Source organism: Ornithodoros turicata, unplaced genomic scaffold (genome assembly GCF_037126465.1).
Source record: "Ornithodoros turicata isolate Travis unplaced genomic scaffold, ASM3712646v1 Chromosome55, whole genome shotgun sequence".
NCBI classification, from domain to species: Eukaryota; Metazoa; Arthropoda; class Arachnida; order Ixodida; family Argasidae; genus Ornithodoros; species Ornithodoros turicata.
In genome coordinates, this window is record NW_026999383.1 from 890,054 (window position 1) to 913,570 (window position 23,517).

The following is a 23,517-nucleotide window of genomic DNA, read 5'->3' on the forward strand; positions in this document are numbered from 1 at the left end:
AACCTAGCCTGCAAGACACGAATACCGGGAGGTGTGGCGGCCTCTTGTAGCAGCAGCCATAGGGGTAAAACCCTGTTTCCTTTTGCTGGGTTTATGTTCATCGGGACCGCTTTGTGGTGAGGGGAAAGTTTTTCCGCTCCCTTCCCTGTTCCACAAGGGCCCTCAGGTAGGCTAGGAGGGGTGGCGTCCTCCTGTAATCCAGCCTGGAAGCTGAGGGGTGCGGGGGGCTTTGGCAACCCCCTGCGCTATCTGTCGAGTGGTGTGGTGCGAGGGCGCTAGCCGGTGGTCGAAGCCAGGCACGTATCTCGGCCAGCTGGGGCCTCTCTCAGGGTTTATCTCTGTTGGGGGGTCTCGGCTATGTACGGCGAGCACTGCCGAGTCATCAAGTGTGCGAAAGATGGCAAGGGGTGTCCCCCGGTGGTCCTGTACTGCGAGTGGGGGCGCTCCGCGCCAGACATACATAGCTAAATGCCACAAAGGACGACCAAGTATAATACCCACCATGTGTTTGAAATACAATCCATTCGAAGTCGAGTGATAGGCGGAAGAAAGAATAATCTGCTTTCCTGACGCACCTCGGGATGGACCTTTCACCCGAAAAGTGCGTCGAGCTCCCTTTCACGCGTAAAGCTATGGCCAATTTCCCACTTTGGCTTGGTTTAAAGAAGCTAGAACCAGTACGCTTTCATCGCTTCCTTGGCGTGGTAATCGACTCGGACTTGCGCTGGACTCGGCACATTAAACACCTTGAAACTAAAGTGCAGCGATGGCTCCCCGCAATCCAACATCTTTCTGGCCCAGGATGGGGCTGTGATCAGCGTTCCCTGCTCGCGGTTCACGCGGCATTGGTGAGGGCAACTGTGCTTTACAGCCTTCCTATTCTGCACAGGATATCAACAACTTCATTAAATACGCTTCGGTCTCTGTTTGCTCGAAGCCTTCGTCGATGCCTCGGAGTTCCAAGAATGGCTGAAACACGACAAGTACTGGCTGAAGCTGGTGAGCTCCCGATTGAAGTTCTCCGTGAACGGGAAACGGCTCGGCACTACCTCCGTTTGCGTGCTCACATTCCCCGCCACCCGCTACTCAGGAAAATTCGATACCGCCCTGGAAGCGACTTCTATCGGGTAGCGCAGAGGACACGCCAGACTCTCACTGGCTTCATAACTAAGGACACTATACCGCCGGAAGCCCCCTGGTCTCTACCGGTACCGCCCACTTTTGTACGCCTCCCAAACCTTCTGCAAAGAAGAGATCAGGTCCCCCCTCAAGTCCTCCGAGCCCATTTTCATGCTCTGGTAGACGAGAAGTTTTCTACGTTTACGGCAGCATATACTGATGGCGCATCCCGAAACAACAAGTCCGCCTCAGCCTTCGTCATTCCATCCGAAGGCGTCGTGCACGGAAGACGCCTTTCACATCCAACCTCCTCCACAGCTGCGGAACTCTATGCCATCCTTTTCTTTCTACAACACATCGCTGATTTTCCACCCCGGGAATGGGCAGTCTTTACAGACTCTAAATCTGCACTTCAAGCAATTGAAACTTCCGGCATACGAGGCCCATCCGCACCCCTAGTCACAGACGTGTTAATGGCTTACCACACTATCTACGCCGCAGGCCACAGGCTAGTTCTCCAGTGGGTTCCAGCCCATTGTGGTGTCGTGGGGAACGAGCAGGCCGACAGCGCCGCAGAAGCAGCACTCTCGTCTCGGAAGCGGACCCGTATTGTTCTGCTCAGAGGAGACCGCCGTTCAATTCTGCGACGTCTAGTGACACCCCTGGCTTCCCGCCAACGGACAACCGACATTCTTCCCCCCTCGATGTTGAACAGAGTTGATCCCACGCTCGCTTTCCGCATGTCACGAAACACATCTCGTCAGGATGCTGCATTAATCCACCGCATGCGCCTCGATGTGGCCTTTACAGCTCAGTGGCGTTACCGCTTGAGACAAATGGATTCTCCCACCTGCTGCCACTGTGGTGCTCTTGAGGATCTGGAGCACATTCTTCTTCATTGCCCTCACTACGAACCTTCCCGAACCACACTCTCCGAGTCTCTTCGTCAGCTGGACTCTCGCCCTTTCTCCCTACCGAAATTGCTTGGTCCCTGGCCCAATCCAGCCCAGCAACGCTCTGCGCTCAAAGGTCTTCTGACATTTCTGGACACCATCGGACTTCGATCGTTATTGTAAAGGGGCACGTTATTTTATTCCCCCCATTCCACCAAGCACTGGGGTAGAGTATCGCCTGTTGCGATGAAACTCCCCACTCTCCAAGGCCGAAAATAAAGTTGTTGTTGTTTGCTTTCTTAATAATATTTGCGCGCGGAGTAGCTGTTATCACCGACGTGCAAGTCCGTGGGGACTGCCGATCCCTTGCTGCATTGAGCGAGGAAAAGCGACGGAAATATAATACGGTAGCCTTCAACGACAGGGTCCGGGAGTTAACAGACTGCGCAGAAATCTACCATGAGCCAATAACACTGAATGAACGTGGCTGCATGGATAGGGGTACGGTACGCTTTCTGAGATAGGGCTTCCTGGGTAGGGCTCGTTAGACAGCAGATGTCACATATCTGTCTACTGGTGTCCCTAGGTTCAATAAAGTGTTTCTTTTCTCTTATGCGGGGCACCAGTGGTCATTTGTACTTGGTCAATCTCCCATGTGAAAGAGAAAAAGATTTACTGCTTGCAATAAAAGATCCTAGCTAAATGCCACAAAGGACGACCAAGTATAATACCCACCATGTGTTCGTTCGAAATACAATCCATTCGAAGTCGAGTGATAGGCGGAAGTAAGAATAATCCCGGACGAGCCCCCAGGGGGGCAAAATCCAACCTGTGACCTCCCCGTGGTGCACCCTGGACCCTGGCGAAGTGAGCGTTCTCTGCGAGCTAACCAAGTGACCGACGCAGGCTCTGGTGTAGGTGGTGAAGATTTTTGTGACAGCACCGTATAGTGTGTGTCTATACAGGGTGTCCCGCCGAAAAAGGACCAGGGGCTAATGAAAAAACAGAGTGATCTACACAAATGGAACGAACCAACTGTACGTGCTTGGCTGTTGTGTGGTCTATCCAAAAATATATTTTTCATCGCCCCTTGTCAATTAATTAGCGATAATTAATTTTCCAACTTTTTAATTATCGGTTTTAGCTCTCAGATGTCAATGAGGAAGTTGTAGTACATGTCGAAAAAGACGCAACTGAAGTGGTTCGAGGTTGCTATGGCCTGTGGTTTAGTTTTTTCCCGGATTTAAAAATTGGTTTCTGAAGCCGCGCGCACCACAGAGCGCTTCCCATAATTCGGCGCCCGCGTGCGACGATTGCAGTGCACTCTGATAGGTGTGCCGTGAAACAGGTGAAATATCTTCCTCTTGTGTGAAGTGGCCCAAGGATGGTCTCCAAGTGCTAATATCAAAGTCAATGTACGCCGGAGGGCGCTGGAATCGTCGCGCGCGGGTGCCGTATTGCCGGACTTTTAAAGGGACCGAAAAGTGAATATAAACCTATCGAAACTCTATGTTCAGCGAAAAGCTTGAACCTTCAAAAGTTCAAATATCAAAAAGGTCCGCTGAAATCGGTGTAGTTTTTCTGAAATCGAGTTTTCCATAATTGCATGTCCAGGGACCTAGTAGGAAACCGAGCAGTCTGTCAACAGTTGCATGACCCCGCGCCATCTGTCGAGGACACATGTAATACGCGCACTTCCGTGCACTAATCCGGTGAAAACGAAAATGGCAGTGGGCATTTGGGACCACTTTCTACGTCGAGAATGTCGAGCCTCTTGAACATGAGTGCGTTGGAATTCCGCATTCGATAACTGTCGCTCACACAGAACTGTTGTTTGTGCGTTAGCGTGGTGGAAAGTGTGTTCTTCGCAGCAGAAGATTCCTTGTCCAGAGATTAATCGGAGTCACATTCGTCCTCAGGAGTAGCTCATCGTGCCGTGAACATGCACTGCTTTGTGAAATTTCCATGTATCAGGGAGAAGCACTTGTGTAAGCCGAAACAAGCGCTGTTTTTTCGTCGTGCAGGTGTTCATATGTGAAACGCAAACTGACGGATACTACGGATGGATACTACGGTTTTTGCTGCCGAGAGGTAGAGAATGCGTGTGGGAGGCAGACAGTCAATTGTATTAGAACTAACGAATATTTCGAAATACTGTGCCTTGACACCGAAGTACTGCAAGTGTCTTTTACATACATCCGAGAAACCGAAGAGCGTGGCAACATACACGGCAGCGCCATGTGGTCTTTACGCGCTACTTGAACGGCAAACTGGACGGAAAACCCTTATTTCTGCAGGAAATTCCGTTATACCACCTGTCTTCCATTCACAAGGATATGGGGTGCTCCGAGAAAATACAATAGAAAGTACTCCACTGGATCTCGATCTGCGTCATGCATGCAATTAGGGATGCTTTCCCATCAGTGCGCAGACTTGTAGAAATGTTGATGTCAGCATATTTTCATTTCGTGCTTGCGGCAAGTTTTTCTCGTTGCTTTTTCTTTGCTGTCACAGCATATTATAATTTGTAGTTTGTTCCTGGAGGGTTAAGTAACCTGTGGCCATAGATGTATTTGTAGATTATACTCATGTCTCAATTGTATATGTGAGGAGTAAGTAAGATAATTTTCATCAGTGTCATTCAGCTGAACTGTGTTCATAACCTTTTAGTATACTTCTTAGTGACCACGTTTTCAAATGTCAATTACTATTTGAACCAAGATTGGGGTTTAACACTTAATTAACTCTGTTTTGCTAAACGGAGTACTTGTAACTGATTCATTATCACGTCACCAACTAACATTTGTAAACAAGGACTTGAGGGCTGACTTCAATTATTATTAACCCTTGATCTGGGTTCAAAGTTCACCATGCACCATTGGTGTGCATAGTACTCCAAAATGGCTAAACAATTTATTGCATAAGTTCTCTGTCACTGTAATTGAGATGTACTTTTGTAAAGTACTTTTGACAGCCCTGCAAATTGAAACTGTCTTCAGTGTACACTACAAATGCATTGTAACATTTGATTGAAATATAATATAAGAGCAGAAGCAACGTTTTGTCACAACCCAAACTATATATTGCTTTTTTATTGTCCAGGGATTTAGGAAACAGAGTAGGACTTTCTGCCCTCTGATGGTTTGATGTACTTGATAGAGATGTAAAACCTGCAAGAAAATAAACAAGATACGTATAAACAGTTTTACCTTTTGCTTTTGAAGTTAACAAGCTTGTTATATTTTACCATTTGTTCACTTTTGTGTTCTCTGTTGGTGAAAAGATTACAGGAACAATAATGCTGCAGATCAAACAATGAGCTGTCATCTTGATGAAGATGAGAACATTTCTTCAGGCATGCTATGTGAGACAAAAGAAATGTACAATGAAGGTTGTACAAAAACAGCAAATTTCCGTCGACTAAAACTTTATATATGTGGATGTTACCACATGGTGTAGTTTCCTTCGAAAAGTTGTACTAGGCAAGGTTGTTTGGTAGTTGTTGGTAGGTTGTTGGCATGTTGATGTGCTATACCGTTATAGCACATAAATATAAATGAGGGGCAAACACAGTAGACTGCGTGATGGCTGCAAACTAAAGTAAAGATTTATTCAACAGAACAAGAAACCGAAAGCATGAGTAGAGAGGCAGTGCCCATGCAGTATATGGTGAACCACACTAATCTCTGAGAAGGTAGGATCGGAAGAGCAATAAAGAGAAATGACAGCTGCGTCCGAGATAGGGAACTCTGCAAATTTAGGACCAATACGATGTGGTAACCTTGCATGGCTCACTACAGCTCTTACACACATTGAACAATTCCAGTAGTGGGGCTTCAAAGACAATGAACGTTCGCTGTTTCATTGGGCATTCAAGTGTAGAGGATGCATCTCTTGAAAATTAATTAGCGTTCCTTAGTCATGAAGTCATAACTACACCTCCACAGGAAGTATTCTTGTACCCTTCAAACAAGCTATAGTAGTACTCATCGGTTTATTCTCCTATTGTTGACGTTATACTAATGTTCTGCACCTGTCCAAAGACTCCAAAAAAATGTCACAAAGTCTGCAACACGTAACAAATCTAGTGCTTTCATCTCTGGACTTTGCATACTTGCTTTCAGCTATTTCTGTCATGTCAACTTGAGTGCCTGGATGACAGACACACGAAGCAGTCTTGCGCCACTTCAACACTGGAAGGCCCCTAAAACTAAATTTGTTGATGTTGACAATGTTGAGTACGGGACAAGTAGGATAACATAAGTTAAATGGAATACGTCATCGCTATATTATAATTTATACATGTGTGACGCCTGTACGTACCTAAGACGTTGTGTTGAACTCGTCACCTCGGTGAACCAAAATCACTGGTTACTGAGCATCAGTGTGCTTCGTTACGTGTTTGCAAATCGCCTTCTACGGCATATTCGTAGTCATCGGCAGCAAAATGAGCTGAGCACACACGACCACTGATCTCGATTGTAAAAGGCTGGATCGCGGATAGGGAGCGCGAGCGTGAGGAAACCGGCCGCCATCTTACTGTACCCACAACAGCCGCCGCAGCGATCATGGCAACTTCTTGCAATTACGGTCGTACCAACCGTACTGGCAAGGATACAGGGCCTAAATTTCTACAGGTGAGTAATTCTTTGTCAAGGAATAAATAGGCGTCCATTCTGTATATTTAGTTGACCATTATGAAGTGTTTTTTTGTTCAAAACGAGCACTGGATGCAGGTTGTTTGATCGCTCTTCCGAGGTTCAATCGAGCACACTTGCATGTTACCTGGTGGCAAATACAGTTTGAGTGCATAATGTGCTTGAAAGAACATGTTATAGTACACTGGTAGTGTTGTCATCAATATATGTGCGAGCACTCGAGCGCGTTTTTGCATGCATTGCTAGCATGGTACACGGTGTTCTCTACGGAAGCGAGTGCACATTCATTTCTTTGAATTACCTTCGCGCACAAGTTCGGTATTACGTCGTAATTAGACCAAGATTGTCACCTTTTTTCATGTATTGGTATTGTTTTGTGCCTTGGTTTGATTTTTGACACAGAATGCTACGTGACGGTGGTGTGGCGCGACTTGGATAACGCCTTGTGTCTCACCTGTATCGTCAGCTTGTTACGATAATAATAATTTGTAGCGTGCCGTGCTATTTGTAGCAGTTTTTAAGGCAAAAGTGGTGTCTCGTCAATACAGGTTTCGTCATGTGGACTACCCAGTGAATAATCTGTGCAGTGTGATACGACTGGGTGTACAGATAAGTACCAAGTTCCTCATCCACTGGTTTCTACTTTACAGGAAGGAACCACCTCAGTGCACGCACTGTGGTTAGCCTCTCTCAAATTTGCACATTTTCATACATGTTGACATCAGAAACACACCTTAGGCTCCTTCACCCAGCAATATAATAATTATAATTCTTTTAGAAGAGTTCCCCATATTCGTTTTAGAATAGGTTTTAATCTTTTCAATTTTTAGAAGATACAGGGATTGTAAGCCATGTTTTAAACTGATGTTTTAACATTTGTCCAATGCATTTATTAAACAACATTCATTTTTAACTGGTAGCACACAATCCAATGTTCTGATGTATTATTGCCTTTGTTGTCGATGCACCATAAAAATTGGAATAATCATCAATACAGGTTACTTCACAGCTGCCTCAACATACTCAAGAAATGGGTGCAGAACCTGCGTAATGCCAACAAACTTTGACTACCACAGCACCTCCAGAAAGTAAAAGCATATGTGTCACATGGGATTTTTAAAGGCATTCACAGTATATAATACCTTGTGTGAACTGTTGTAGATCTAAGCAGCCTCTACAGTACACTCTCAGAAATTAAAACATGTCAGGCAACTGTGATAATCGTTTCAGTTAATAGGCATGCACATATATGCTATAAGAAGAAATTTATTTATTGAGGATGCATTTCTCTGGTACTGATGTTGTTTACATCTACCGTTGATCACATTAAATTTAAAATTCAGCATATATAAGAAAATATCAGGAGGGAAGTTGCTATTCTTTGCTCATTCCAACCTAAAATTGAGTGCTCCAAATTTAGAGAGTGTACCTGTCCATTGTCATCCCTAAAATATATATTGTCATTGTAGGAAGGTCACAAAACAATAAATGTAGTCTTTTGCGACCTCCCTGCACGTTCATTGTATCCTGAAATGCATAAGTGCAAGAAATAAATGTTGAACTTGAAAAATGTATGCTCTCTTTACTCATCATCAGTGATCTTCTTTACAAAAGCATATCGTGTTAGACTTTTTGTTTACGCTTCACAGACAGGATACACGAGGTCCAAAATGACAAAAGCACAACTGTTTCAAGCTCCAAATCGTTCTGTTGCAATTTGCAGACCATACGTGTGTAGTGCAAGAGGGCCCCTGCACATCAAAGGGTAAGATGGGAGTCATTAATGAAAGTGGTTCCTATGAGAGACTTCGATGCTGAAGAAAATTGTGCAAACTGCGGAAAGTGCCATAGAAGGTCTCCAGAAAGCGTGTCTGGTCTCACAACGGTGCCCCTTTTAGATGACGATGATACTGATTGGTGTTTCAGATGTGGAGCTGCATTTTTTTGTAACGTGCTCCACATAACAAGCATGACAAAGTCAGTGCTGGATGGACATTCAGTTTGGCACAACCGCGCCTGCAAATATGCAGAACAAATGAAGGAAGCAACAAACAAACATAGAAGGGCTGTACTTCAAAAAGAGATAAGTCCTGCGTCTAAAGCAGGTGTCACCACTTCCTAAGTAAGTTAATTCATTAAGCTTACATCACCACCTGACTAACTGTTCTAACGAGCGCGAACGAACTGCGTGAAGTAATTATTTGAGCTGCTTGGCGGTGTGTCCATATGTGCGAGGCATGGCACCCATGTCGTTCACTAAAAGACTCTTTCTGCGGCGATGCTTGATATAAATCATACTAAACGCATACACGGCTAAAACAACGGCTGAGAGTCTACAGAACGATATCTTTCTGTCATGCGAGTATATCTTTTCCCGGACCGTTCGTGACGGAAAATTTTTGTCCAGAACGCAGCACAGGATATTATATACATGGTTGTTGTTAACCTCACATCGTTTCTTATTGAAATATTGGCTGGGAAACGTGCTGTAGTACAATTTCCAGCGCTGCACTGCAGTGACAGTCTAGTTTCGGAATGCAAAACATAACGTTATTAAGAATCGAAAAGCAGGGCACCAGCGAAACACCGTTAGGATACATCAGTATACTGGCACCTTACAAAATCGTGTGACGACAAACAATGATCAACGCCTGTAGCGCAATAAATACTCACAATCTCTGTTGCCTCCCATTGTTTCCAATGGGCACACAAGCCGTTTTAGGGCCCACCAACATGGCGGACCGAATGCGTACCTCTCTCCCACGAGCCCCTCTCCCATACGCGATCCAGCCTTTATAGATAGAGATCAGTGCACACGACACGATTGCTACATCTAATAACCGAGTGTTTCGAACCACATTCGTTTTCGCGCACTCTCCTGTTGAATCTTGTGGTAGAAAACGCTCGCCGCCGATGGTGAACGAACATGATTTTTGCATCCCTCAACACCAAAACAACACCAGGCATATGTAGGTCTCTCGAATAATTGACACAACAGCCACGAACATGTCATTCACTTATACTTTCTGCTACGCGCGACCAGCGTGACCACCCACGACGTAAACAATAAACGCGATAACACAGATGGCCTTGCAGATGGCGCGGCGGATCGTAGCTCGTAGCGGCGAAGTAGCTGAATGCTTTATTAACGTAAAATCTATAAAAGTGAGCGTCATTTTTAAAATGGCGTTTAGCTGTAAATTAATGTGTGTCAACTTTGTTCTCTACAAAATTAACTCTCACGTGGTAAGGGTTGACCAATCCCTGGGAACCCTGGACCTGAAACCAAGTTGCTCTTTTTCGCCGTTCGCTGGCAGCACCGTCCGTGTTCCGGCAATCTTCAAAATATTTATACGTAAAAAATATGCCGAATTGAGAAGTAATGCTTTCTGTGACTTATCAAACAACCATGTTGTGCACGACAGTGGGCAAAAATATTGGGGTTATTTTTCACTTTTCGGTCCCTTTAAGCTCGGGAAAAAACGAAACCACAAGCCATAACGACAGCGAACCACTTCAGTTGTGTCTCTTTCGACATCTACTACAACCTCCTCATCTGAGAGCTAAAACCGATGATTAAAAAGTTGGAAAATTAATTACCGCTAATTAATTGACAAGGGGCGATGAAAAATTTTTTTTGATAGACCACACAACTGCCAAGCACGTACAGTTGGTTGCATTTGTATAAAGCACTCCGTTTTTTTTAGCACCTGGCCCTCTTTCGATGGGACACCCTGTATATTGTTGGCACGTTACTCACTCTAATTTTATTAACCCTGCTGCCGCGGCAAGTGGGTGTCCAGCAATTTGGGGCATCAATTATGCACCCTCCTATGGATTACGTGTGCTCTATATGTAATCGGGCCATTCGGACCCTCAGAGGGCTCCGCCAGCACGAGCGTCTCTCCCATCAAGACAGAGTACCTCCGTCAAGATCAACTGACACAAATGTCGAGTGTCAAGAATGTCACCGCAGATTTACTACAAGACACGGTCTGCTTACACATCAAAGATGGATGCACCCAGCCAGGCCATCTACTGAAAATCACCAGGATGAGCAACCTCACGTTGTCGAGCGAGAACACCTTGTGGAACAACCCTACGTTGTGTCTCCGCGTTCTTACTCCGCAAACGAGACGTTTCTCTGTCCAGTGGTACACTGTATGAGGGCTTTCGGAACCCGTATGGGATTGGGCCAGCATCTTCGTAGGGCCCATCCAAGTGATGCTGATGATAACATTAATACAGTCCGTAATCGGCCGCGTTGGTCGGAGGAAGAACGGGAACGTTTTGCTTACATAGAGGCAGTGCTTACCCGACAGGGTGTTCGTTTCCTAAATGAAGCCTTATTGGAATACTTTCCTCAAAGAACGCTCGAGGCGATCAAGGGTCGAAGGAGGTTCCAGGATCACAAGTTGCTGCTGCCTTGAGCGCCCTAGCGATGCACGATCAGACTTCGGGAAACTCGCCAGCATCAGACGACTCCTCGGATTCGTCAGCTACCCCCACTGTGACTAAGATGCCTATTAGGCGACGTTCAGATTCATCATCTACAGTGGATACACTCTTGGAACATCAAGGTTCCTACCCTCCGGACATGGGCTCACCTGATCCAGACGTTTTATCAACTGATACTCTGGAATTAGCAGCGATACTGGAGGAGGCTGCACCAATGGTGGAAGCAAGATATAGAGAAGAACTCATCCATTATACAGGGTGTCCCAGAAAACGTGTCATTGAATTATAATAAAAAAACTACACCAGCTATGCGGTCAATGGCATTTGTTCTTACTGGGTTTTTGCCACCTCCTCATGTGAATGTCGTGTAACCTAAGTTTAATTATGTAAATTTTTGCGAGCTTAAATCGGAAATTTGCCTAGTAAATCTGACTTTTTTACCCCACCAATGTGAAGAGCGTGTCTAATTTAGTCACATTAATGATAATTGACAAAGATATTCAGGGGCTCTCCCATCGGAAAAAATAGCCGAACATCATGCTCTACGGAGGTCGCACAGAATAGCGCACGATGAATTTTTCAGCGCAATCTTTGTCAGTCCGACGAAAGGAGGTTGGAAACCCAGCCCTCCCCGACATCGCAGAAAGAGATAAAACAGGCACGGCTTATCACGTCCGACTTTCGCTGGGATAATGCTTTCCCTCTCCCAATTTCAGGAACTGTTACTTTTTCTACTATCACTCTGTGGGCTGGCTTCGGAACCTCCTTTCGTCGCACTGAGAGCTATTGCGCTCAAAAAGTCATCGTGCGCTGTGGTCCGGTGCTCCGAAAAGCATGATATTCGGCTATTTTTCCCGATGGGATAGCTCGTGCATATCACTGTGAATTATCATGAATTTGAGTGAATCCGGCACGCTCTTCATATTGGTGGGGTAAAAAAGTGACCTTTACTTGGCACATTTCCGAGTTCAGTTCACACATATTTACATAATTAAACTTGAAGTGCATGATATTCACATTAAAAGGTGGCAAAAACCTAATCAGAACAAATGCTGTTGACCGCATGATTCTAGGTGGCGTAATTTTTTTATTATAATTCAGTGACACGTTTTCTGGGACACCCTGTATACGGGGTCAAGTTCAAAGGCTGAATTGTACTTCCCAACAAACTACACTTGCAGGCATAGCGTTGGATGCATGTGAAGGGAGGGGAATCCTCCCTCGCTTAGCAACATTCTTACAGGGACTTTGTCCAAACTCCAGACCTTGGAGACCCTCTAGGAAAGGAACACGGCAATGCCAGCCACGTAGCAACAAACGGCATCGTCATGCCGAATTCGCAAAGGTTCAGGACCTGTGTCAACGTTCCTGGGGTCGATGTGCGAGGGAAATCCTGGATGGCGCTACGCCCACAGAAGTTGGAGATCCGGTAGGCTTCCTTAAATTATGACGTCTACACCAGTGAATATGGATGAGCCTGAGGAAGACAATCAAGTTGAGAGGCCATTACCACTTGAGGTTCATTGGACCGTGGTTCAACCCGTCTCCGAGGAGGAGATCAAACTATCCTTACCAAGATCTATGTCAGCTCCTGGCCCGGATGGGGTCCGGTTACAAGATTTTAAGAATATCCCGTTAAGGCTTCTGAGTGTGATCTTCAACATATTTCTTCTCCTCTCCGATGTCCCACCCTACTTGAAATAATCACGAGTCACCTTTCTGGCCAAGACCTCAAACCCTCAGTTACCAGGAGAATTCCGTCCAATTGCACTACCATCCTTCTTCATCACAGTGTTTCATAGGATCCTAGCTAAGAGACTCTCTACAACCTTGTCGTTTGACGAGAGACAACGGGGATTCCGGCCCGTCGATGGATGTTGGAGTGCTGTCAGCTTTGCTGGCTGAAAGTGAGCGTTCCAGCTGCTCACTATACTTGGCGATTCTAGATATACGAAAAGCATTTGACATGGTCACCTTTGGTGCAATTATGGCTGCCGGTCGCAAGCTGGGTTTCTAGACGCCTCTATACGGGTTCGACTGTGATATTGCCGGCGGGAGGTTTTACGAGAGACGTAACGGTGACACAAGGTGTCAGACAAGGGGACCCCCTACTTTTCAACTGTGTAGTGGACGGACTCCTTCGCACTTTACCGGATTACGTAGGGGCCAGAGTGGGTGATGTCACCGTGAATGCCATCTCGTTTGCAGATGATCTTGTTTTGATGGCCTCCACCAAAGATGGACTGCAGGAGCTTCTTGATGTGGCAGCATCTTACCTTGAACCACGGGGTATGTCGTTTAATCCTGAAAACTGTGCCACGCTCTCTATCGTGGCTTCTGGGCGGGACAATAAAACGAAGGTGATGCCCCTTGAATTCACCATTGACACCAACCCAATACAAGCATTAACAACAGCAGCGGTATGGAATTACCTAGGCATCCCCTTCACGCCAGAAGGAAGGGGCCGGACTCTTGTCTTAAGTGAACTTCGTGTCCATGTTGACAAACTGTCAAGAGCCCCTCTGCGGCCACAACAGCGACAACTTATCTTAAAATCTGTGGTCCTCGCACGATTTCAACACCGCCTCGTATTGGCAAGGCTAACCTGAGGATTCTAGAGGGAGCACATGCTGTTGTGCGGGGCGCCTTGCGGCGCTGGTTGCATCTTCCTCTCGACTGCCCCATGGCGTTCTTCTATGCATCTACACGAGATAGTGGACTTGGTATATATGCACTCAGAGTGGCAATACCACGATTGCGCTGGCTACGTCTCTCCAGGATGGCCTCATCCTCGCTTCCCGCTTGTGTAGCGGGTACAAGAACCCCAGGATTTGTGGCTGACCTAGAATGGGCCAAAAAGACGGCAACCCTTAATGGAGGACTATTGGAGTTATTGGGCTCGAGCCCTATATGCCACACTCGATGGTGATGGTCTGCGTGAATGTGGGAGAGTGCCTTTCGTTCACACGTGGGTAGGAAATGGAACGCGGCTATTCACGGGTCGTGACCTTGTCGATGCTGTTAAGCCAAGGATAAATGCACTGCCAACCGTTGCAAGAAGATCTAGGGGTGGTCCGCTTGCCGAGAAGAAATGTGCGATTGGTTGTCGCGCAGTGGAGACAATCACCCACATTGTCCAACATTGTGGGGCGACCAGTGGCATGCGGACGCGGCGTCACGACAAAGTGGCGATGCATATCGCATCTCGTTTGAGGCACTATGGATGGTTTGTCCAAAGGGAGAGAATTCTAAGGACCTCCAAGGTATTAGTGATGCCAGATATCATAGCCATAAAGTACTACAGATTGGTCGCCATTAGTGCAGGTAGTGGGGTGCGCTCGACCCCTAAATGGAGAACACCAGCGCAAGGCCCAAAAGTACAATACGACCGAGATGCGCGAGGTTCTTCAAGCAGGATCTCTATCAACATCAGCTCCCACACAGCAGCTTACATTCACCCTCAGCTAGATTGAATTACCGTGGTATTTGACTCCATGAAGGATCTTCGTCGTCTGGGACTATCGAAGAGAGATATCACCACAGCGTCCATCAAGACAGTGCAAGGAACCCTGGCTACATGGAAGTGGTCAAGACGAGCCACAACCTGGGGGCCCCTGGGAGAAATCTGAAGAACAAGATCTGTCAATTCCAGAGAAATCCGAATAGCAACATCTCAGAAGATATATGGCTCTATAAGTAGATATATTTGCTACGTATCCGCAGATTCGAGTGTCATAGCTAGGGTTATATAATTAGCCTAGCATGTAAACTAGCTATTATTGTATACGGAGGTCCCATTTGTTACGTGACTCCTACGAGAGTGGAAAAATGTTGTTTTTTGTGTGTTGCCCAATAAACAATCTTCATAGCTAAATGCCACAAAGGACGACCAAGTATAATACCCACCATGTGTTTGAAATACAATCCATTCGAAGTCGAGTGATAGCCGGATGTAAGAATAATCTGGCGGGCCCCTGGGGCTAGGCGAGCTGTCAGTTTGTTCTGTCCGCATACCTACCCCTTGTGTATCCGCAACCCCACCTCCACGTGGTAGGGGCTGGGCTCACCCTTTGGGTGAGGCTAACGGGGCCCTGCGGTACACCCCCCCCCCCCCCCCGGCTCGCTCTTGAGTGGCCGAGGGAAAATTGTGTTGAGCTTGGCTATTTTCCCTTTATTCTCAAGCTTCAGCTGAGCTGCTGGAGCTCTCGACCAGAACCCACCTGTTCCAGTGCAGTCGCAACTTACAGCATGTTCAAGTGCTCCTGTGGGAGAGACTTTTCGACCAAGCGTGGCCGCAGTGTTCACATGACCTGTACAGGTCATACGCCAGTGTTGGATAGTGCTGATAACATCGTTTAGCAACCAGTGGAGGAAGTGCTGCCCCATGCGTGTCCTCTTTGTGCACGGAGCTTTGCCTCCGCAATTGGTTTGGGTTTGCACATAAGGGCTGCCCATCCCGAGCAATGGAACGCCGAGATTAGGAGTGAACGCGTCAAACCGAGATGGACCTTGGAGGAATCTAGACGTCTGGCAAGGCAGGAATTGCGCCTTCAGAGAGAAGGCGTGAGATTTATCAATCAAGAACTTGGTCATCTTTTCCCGGAACGCTCCTTAGAGAGCATCAAATGCCATAGGAAGCAGACTGCATACAAAGCTTTGCTGCAAGAACTACGGAATGAACCAGTCCAGGAACTCCCTCATGCAAGTGCTGATGGAGACCCCTTAACCCGGATGTCATTGTTGGGAATCAAGAAGATTCTAACGTCGGGGTGACTACTCGTGAGACAATCGTGGGGACCCTGCGGGATCGACTCGAAAGATCTCCACCAGAAGGCTCCCAGGGCTTCAGACTATGGGACATTGCGAGGCTGGAGATCGAGGGGCACCCTTTTGATGTTCTCCTGAATGATTATATACGGGAAGTTTTCTTCAGGGATTCCCGCCCGGTACAACGAAATGGAAGACCCCCACCACGTAACCGGCGCTCTCATCCGAGCCGTAGAAAACGGAAGCGCCAAGAGTACGCCGCCACGCAAGAGATGTATAAGAAGAGCAAATCTGAATGCATACGACGTATTTTAGACGGCCCTAATGAGGCCGACGTCTCTGACCCGCAGGCCCTCCGAGAAAGCTGGAAGGGAGTCATGGAGGAAGATGTCCCTCGTGTGTTGTCTGCTGCCTGTTCGTCGGCTCCCCGAACCATTGACCCGTTTGGGCCCGTATCAGCGCAGGAAATACAGCTCGCTCTTTTAAAGCACGAAGCGCGCCTGGCCCAGATGGGCTGACACCCCAAGAACTAATGAAGACTCCTGTGGAAATATTGCAGACCATTCTAGACCTATTTATGCTGAGTGGGAAGCCCTCCCCTGTGCCTGTTGGGTGCTAGGACAATTTTTATTCCAAAGTGCTCACAGGCTTCCGAGGCTAAGGACTTCCGGCTCATTACGGTAGGATCCGTCCTGCTGAGACTTTTTCATAAGGTGCTGGCCCGTCGCCTCTCAAACCTCCTTGATTTCGACATCAGACAGAGGGCCTTCCAGCCACTTGATGGCTGTGGAGAAAATGTTCTGCTCCTTTCGACAGTACTTCATGAGACTAAGACTAAATGCCGCCCACTATATATGGCGAGTGTCGACTTGAGGCGGGCTTTTGATAGCGTGTCCCTGGAGGCCATCTTGGAGGCCGGCCGAAGACGCGGCCTTACGGAGGACTTGATGGCTTAGCTTGAATATTCGTATTTGAGCAGCACTACGGTCCTGTCCTATAGGAAGAACACAGTTCTCGCAAGACCGGCAAGAGGCGTGCGTCAGGGCGATATCCTTTCCCCCATCCCCTTTAATTTAGTGGTGGATGGCCTACTGAATGTCGGGAATGGGGATGTCGCCTTCAGTAGTGGTGACCTGGAATTGGATGCGCTTGCCTTCGCCGACGATCTTCTTCTTTTTGCTTCAACATCAGCCGGTTTGCAGGACCGTCTAGACGAAGCCTTCTTCTCCGTGAAAGGTCTCGAAATTAACACGGCCAAGTCCTTTACATTATCAATCGTGCCATCCGGTAGGGACGGTAAAGTCAAGTGTGTCGATCTTCCCTTCTACATCAACGGTGTGGCCCTACCGACAACTAAGTCTAGCAACGTTTGGCGTTACCTCGGTGTGCGTTTCGCCCCTGATGGAAGTGAAAAACTTTTGTCCCTAATGCAAGAAGTCTGTATCCTGCTGGAGCGTTTGTTAAAGGCGCCCCTCAAGCCGCAGCAGCGTCTCGTGGCCCTACGACACTATTTACTTCCTCGTCTATATTACAGACTGGTCCTTGGCCCGTGGAATATCGGACTGTTATGCAAAATTGACACTGCTGTTAGAGCCTCTGTGAGAAGATACTTGAGGCTACCCCATGACACCCCGATGGGTTACTTCTATGCCCCGGTGGCGGATGGAGGTCTTGGTATCCCCTGTTTGAGGACTTCCATCCCTTACCTCACGCACGACAGGCTTGCGAGGTTGCCTGTCTCTTCGTCGGTCATCGTGAAGAAGGCCGCGGCTTGTGCGTTAATAACGAATGCGACAGCCCATGCCCTGCGATGTGCTAACTTCAAGGGCCACGCGCTTACGACTAAATAGAGAGCCCTCTCGTATTGGGCGGGGGCACTGCATGCTTCAAACGATGGACGTCCCCTGAAAGACTCTGCCATGGTGCCATCCGCTCGACGTTTCATGGCTGAGGGTACGAGGCTTCTTCCAGGCAGGGAGTTCTTGGATATCAATAAGCTGCGCATCACGCCATGCCAACTCTTGCGAGAACCAAAAGAGGGAGGGACTCGTCGACCTTATGTAGGGCTGGTTGTGACAAAAACGAGACCCTGTCGCACGTCCTCCAGCAATGCCACCGAACACACCATGTTAGGATTCGAAGGCACAACAACCTGGTCCGATACGTCTCCCAGCGTCTGCTGCAACTCCAGTGGCACGTCAAGGTGGAGCCTCATCTTCGGGTTCCCAGCGGGCAGGTCTACGTACCCGATATAGTGGCTTATAAAGGGCAAGCCACTGTCATTGTCGACGCTCAAGTGGTGGGTTGTGGACTGCCGGTTGAAGTCGCCCATGCAAGCAAGGTTCGTGATTACAGTGTGCCCGCGTTGCTCCAGATGGTGAAGGGTGATCGCGTAGAGACTCCTGTTGTAACATCTTTGACAATGTACTTTTGCGGTGTCTGGTCCGAGACCAGTGCAGGTGGTCTTCTCGACCTGGGTCTTACGAAACAGGACCTAAAACTGTTATCAGTGAGATGCCTTCAGGGCGGTGTTCGATGCTTTCGGATCTTTATTAGAACTACAACTGTGATCCGCTTTCGCAGAGACCATTGAAAATTTGTGATATGCTTGACTTTCCGGTGATCTTTGAAAGTTGTTTATGATCTGTGAAGGTGATGTTGTTGATTATTTCGCGGGGTATGGGTGATTTGCGGTAGCCTTGGTCGTGTGTCTGTTTGTGATACCACTGCGCAGTGAGTACTAGATCGATTTTGTGTGTGACTTTGTGTTGTGTGTTGCGCCTTTCGTTATTTCGCGACCCTGATGTTGTGTGCACTGTCTCGGGTGGAGCAGTTGGGGCTGTTCTCTAACTGTTTTTCTTTTGCGGGGTTCCTCTTCCCTGTAATGATTTGTTACACTAAGAGTGGAATAAAAGATACCAATAGCTAAATGCCACAAAGGACGACCAAGTATAATAATACCCACCATGTGTTTGAAACACAATCCATTCAAAGTCGAGTGATAGGCGGAAGTAAGAATAATCTGCTTTTTGAGGAGAGCCGAAGAAGCTTCCACAATGGATGGCCGCCTCATCCGTTCTGCCGCGGGAGTTAAGAAGTTTTGGTGCCGCCGGCTATACGCTACGAACGACGGGAAGGAGCTGGAGAATGCTGCCTTGGTGCCTTACGCACACTCCTGGATTGCGGAGGGCACCAGGGTGATGCAGGGCAGACAGTACATCGATGCACTCAAGGTACGAATCAATGCCCTGCCCTGCCGCACCAGGTCAGGCCGAGGCGTGGACTCCGACAGACAATGCCGAGCGGGATGCCAATCCCAGGAAACCTTCGCCCACATTCTCCACACTTGCCACCGGACGCATGGACCTAGGACCCGACAGCACGACAACATCGTCCGCTACGTGAATAAGAGACTCCAGGAAGTGGGCTGGCAAACGACAATAGAGCCCGTGATCTGAGTGGCCGAGGGAACGCTCAAGCCAGACATCATAGCGAAGAAAACAGATCGAACGTTAGTAGTCGATGCCCAAGTGGTGGGCACGGGCATCGCGCTTGAGCTCGCACACGGACATAGAGTCTTAAAATACAACAGGCCGGAGATCATCAATCATGTGCACGGCGACGGCCCAGACCCCGAGGTCTCAAGTATAACTCTATCATTTCGGGGGATCTGGGCCCGCGCTAGTGCCGACACCCTGGTGGAGATGGGCCATAACAGAAGAGATATCACCATGATTTCCATAATGGCATTACAAGGAAGCGTAAGATGCTACAAGGTCTTCGGGCGGATGACCGCGGTGGTCCCCCACCGGTGAAGGAGGTGCGGGCCCCTTAGGCACGCGGTGTTCCTGCCCCTCATTGTACATTATTTTTGGCAGGCTACTTTTGGGGTATGTCTTCCCTTGTTAAGACAGAATGTATTAAAAAAAATAGCTAAATGCCACATAGGACGACCAAGTATAATACCCACCATGTGTTTGAAATACAATCCATTCAAAGACGAGTGATAGGCGGGAGTAAGAATAATGTAACGGGGGCCCAAATCCAACCTGCGACCTCCACGTGGTGCCCCCTGGACCTTGGCGAAGCGCGCGTTGCGAGCAGTGTCAAGAGACTAACGCAGGCTCTGGTGCTAGGAGGAGAGAAGTTATCAACGCCACCGTGCAGTGTTCGTGATTATACTGTTGGCACGTTTTTCACATTAACTTATTAATCCCGCTGCCGCGGCAAGCGGGTGCGCAACAGTTTTGGGGCCCCTTGAAGAATGCAGCCTGAACTGGATCACATTTGTCCCACCTGTGCCCGGTCTTTTGGAACTCATCGAGGGCTGGCACAACACCGGCGACTGTCTCATCGAGATGCCCCTGCGGCTGTCCCTGTTGAAGCTTTATGGGAGTGTCCCATGTGTGGGCGTCAGTTCACTACAAGGCATGGTTTATCAACTCATCAACGCTGGATAAATCCGACTGCATCGCCTCCAGAGGCTCGTAGGAATAATGATGAGCGAGCACAGCAACCGCAACAATTGCAAGAGGATGCTTTTCATTGTCCGGTGCCCGACTGCTTGAGGGCCTTTCGAACTCGCATCGGATTGGGCCGGCATTTAAGAAGGGCTCACCTGACTGAGGCTGACAATAATATCAATGCTGATCGTCAACGGCTTAGATGATCGGAAGAAGAGAAAGAACGGCTGGCGTATAGAGAGGCGGCCTTGATACATGAAGGAGTTCGGTTCGTTAACCAAGCACTTGTGGCGGCATTGCCAGCGCCATCACATCAAGGCGCGAATAATAAATAGCCTTGCCTCGCTCAGCCCGAGCTCTCGCTCTGACCTGGCAATTCCACCGCCATGTTGTTGTCTGGTCTCGTTAGCCTTCAGTAGCACTACAGTGGTGACCCGGACAATACCTTGGACAATACCTGACGGACCTGGACATGGCAGTCGTCAATTCCTCCGGCTTCTCGGAACTGCCCGCTCCGCCTGTGTCCCAGGTCAGCTTCGAAAGCTCCGCCCACGCCTTGTCTCAGCAGGTTCGTCACCTTACCCAGTTGGTCGCAAACCTTTTATGCCGACCAAGATCATCAACTTCCTGCCGCGCTGACCATCGCGCAGACTCCCCATCGGTTCCTGCGCGTTCCTGCTCCCGAACCTCCAGCAGACTTTGTCACTACCACCACCGTTTCGGCGCCGATGCACGACGCTGCCTCCTACCTTGCTCGTGGTCGCGACAGCCGAAAACCCTTTCCACGACAAGCGCGCCCGAGTCCACCAGCAGCCGCCTTTTCCACATCGTTGACCGTACCACCGGGATGCGCTTCCTCGTTGATACGGGCGCGGAAGTAAGCGTCATACCCGCCGACAAATTTTCACGCCGACCCCGACAGCAGTGCTTCAGCCTAAGAGCCGCCAACGCCTCTACCATACCCGTTTACGGCCAACGGTCTCTAACCCTCAACATCGGGCTCCGAAGAGATTTTAAGTGGCTTTTTCTTGTCGCCGACGTCACCCAAGCAATCCTCGGAGCAGACTTTCTCAACAGTTTCAAGCTGCTCGTCGACGTCAACGGCAGGCGCCTCATTGATCGCTCAACGTCCCTGTCAGTCTGCGGCCTTAACCTCCCTGCACCACCATCCCGCGTACTATCTTGCACTGCGCCGGACGTCCCCTTCGCCTCTATACTGAAGGATTTCCCTGCGTTGACTCAGCCACCCGACTGGACGAAACCCGTACAACACGACGTTGTTCACCACGTTTCCACCCGTGGCCCACCAGTTCACTTCCGCCCGCGGCGCCTCGCACCCGAAAAGTTCCGCGTGGCAAAGGCAGAATTTGACCACATGCTTGAACTTGGTATCATCAGGCCATCATCCAGTACGTGGGCTTCGCCGCTGCACATGGTGCCAAAGAAGACCGGGGACTGGCGCCCGTGCGGCGACTATCGCGCATTGAACAAAGCAACCATCCCCGACCGCTATCCCATCCCGCACATCTTGGACTTCTCAGCTCATCTGGAAGGCGCCACCACGTTCTCGAAAATAGATCTCGTCCGCGCTTACCATCAGATTCCTATGGCAGAGGAGGATATACCAAAAACCGCCATTACGACCCCATTTGGCCTGTTTGAGTTCCTTCGAATGCCCTTTGGCTTGCGGAACGCTGCCCAGACTTTTCAGAGGTTCATCGACAACATCATTCGCGGATTACCATTTGTCTACGCGTACATGGATGACCTCCTCGTCGCAAGCCGCTCCCCAGCAGAGCACGAACATCATCTTCGGGCACTCTTTACCCGCTTACAACAGAGCGGCATCATTATCAACGCCGCTAAGAGCGAATTCGGAGTCGGAGAACTCGACTTCCTTGGCCACCATGTCAACAGCCAGGGCATCATGCCTTTACCGTCCCGAGTCGCTGCCATTCAAGACTTCCCGCAGCCCGTTTCCGTGACCAAACTACGACAATTCTTGGGGCCAGTGAATTTTTATAGGCGCTTTGTGCCATCATGCGCAGCCAAACTGAGTCCCCTCGAGGCTCTGCTCTGCACCAAGCGCTCGAAACACTCTGTGCTGGTTTGGACCCCTGAAGCGGCAGCTGCCTTCCAGGCAATCAAACAGGCAATCGTTTCGTCGTCCCTTCTATTTCATCCTCAACACGACGCCCCAACGTCCATCATGGTCGATGCATCCAGCACAGCTGTCGGCGCCGTCCTCCAACAACGTATCTCTGGCGCTTGGCGCCCTCTAGCATTCTTTTCACGCAAGATGAAGCCCCTGGAGACTCGCTACAGTGCCTTCGGTCGCGAGCTCCTGGCCATATATCTCACCGTCAAGCACTTTCGCCATTTCTTGGAGGGCCGACAATTCACTGTATTCACCGATCATAAGCCCCTCGTCTACGCATTTTCTTCATGCAGCACAAGCTACACCCCTCGTGAGACCCGCCACCTCGCATTCATCTCGGAGTTCACCACAGACGTTCAGCACATCAGTGGTGCAGATAATGTGGTGGCGGACGCTCTCAGTCGCGTCAACTTCATTGGGACAACCTGTCAGTCTTCGCTCCTCGACGCACTGGCTCAGGCCCAATCATCCGATCAAGAACTCGCATCTTTCAGAAGTGACCCTTCGTCTTCCTTAACCATAGACGATGTCGACCTGCCAGGCGCTACACAGCCTGTCGCGTGCGACACGTCACAAGGTCGACCCCGCCCATTTGTTCCGGCGGCACTTCGACGAGAAGTCTTCTCGACCTAATCATTCATTGTCCCATCCTGGCATACGCGCAACTCAAGAACTCATTTCTCGGCGCTACGTCTGGCCCTTCATGAACAAGGACATCAAGCGCTGGGTTTAAGCCTGCATTCCGTGTCAGCGGACTAAGGTTCACAGGCACACCCGCCTCCATCCTTCTCAGTTTCCCGCGCCAGACAGCCGCTTCGCTCACATCCACATCGACTTGGTGGGACCACTCCCAATATCATCCGGCTATCGTTACATCTTCACCATCATTGACCGCTTCACCCGTTGGCCCGAGGCTGTACCGGTACCCGACGCCACTGCATCCACAGTTGCAGCCGCCCTCTTGAACACCTGGGTGTCGCGCTTCGGTGTACCGTCTATCA

The 23,517-nt window shown here is 48.9% G+C and overlaps 1 protein-coding gene across 1 annotated transcript; it reads left to right on the top strand.

The window, feature by feature from the left end:
* The first annotated feature begins 20,830 nt into the window (after positions 1-20,830).
* On the top strand, positions 20,831-23,149 carry LOC135374389 (uncharacterized). The gene is made up of 2 exons (XM_064607365.1): positions 20,831-21,850; positions 22,070-23,149. Exons 1-2 carry the CDS (start codon positions 20,831-20,833, stop codon positions 23,147-23,149), a joined length of 2,100 nt encoding a protein of 699 aa, XP_064463435.1.
* Positions 23,150-23,517: the final 368 nt, after the last annotated feature.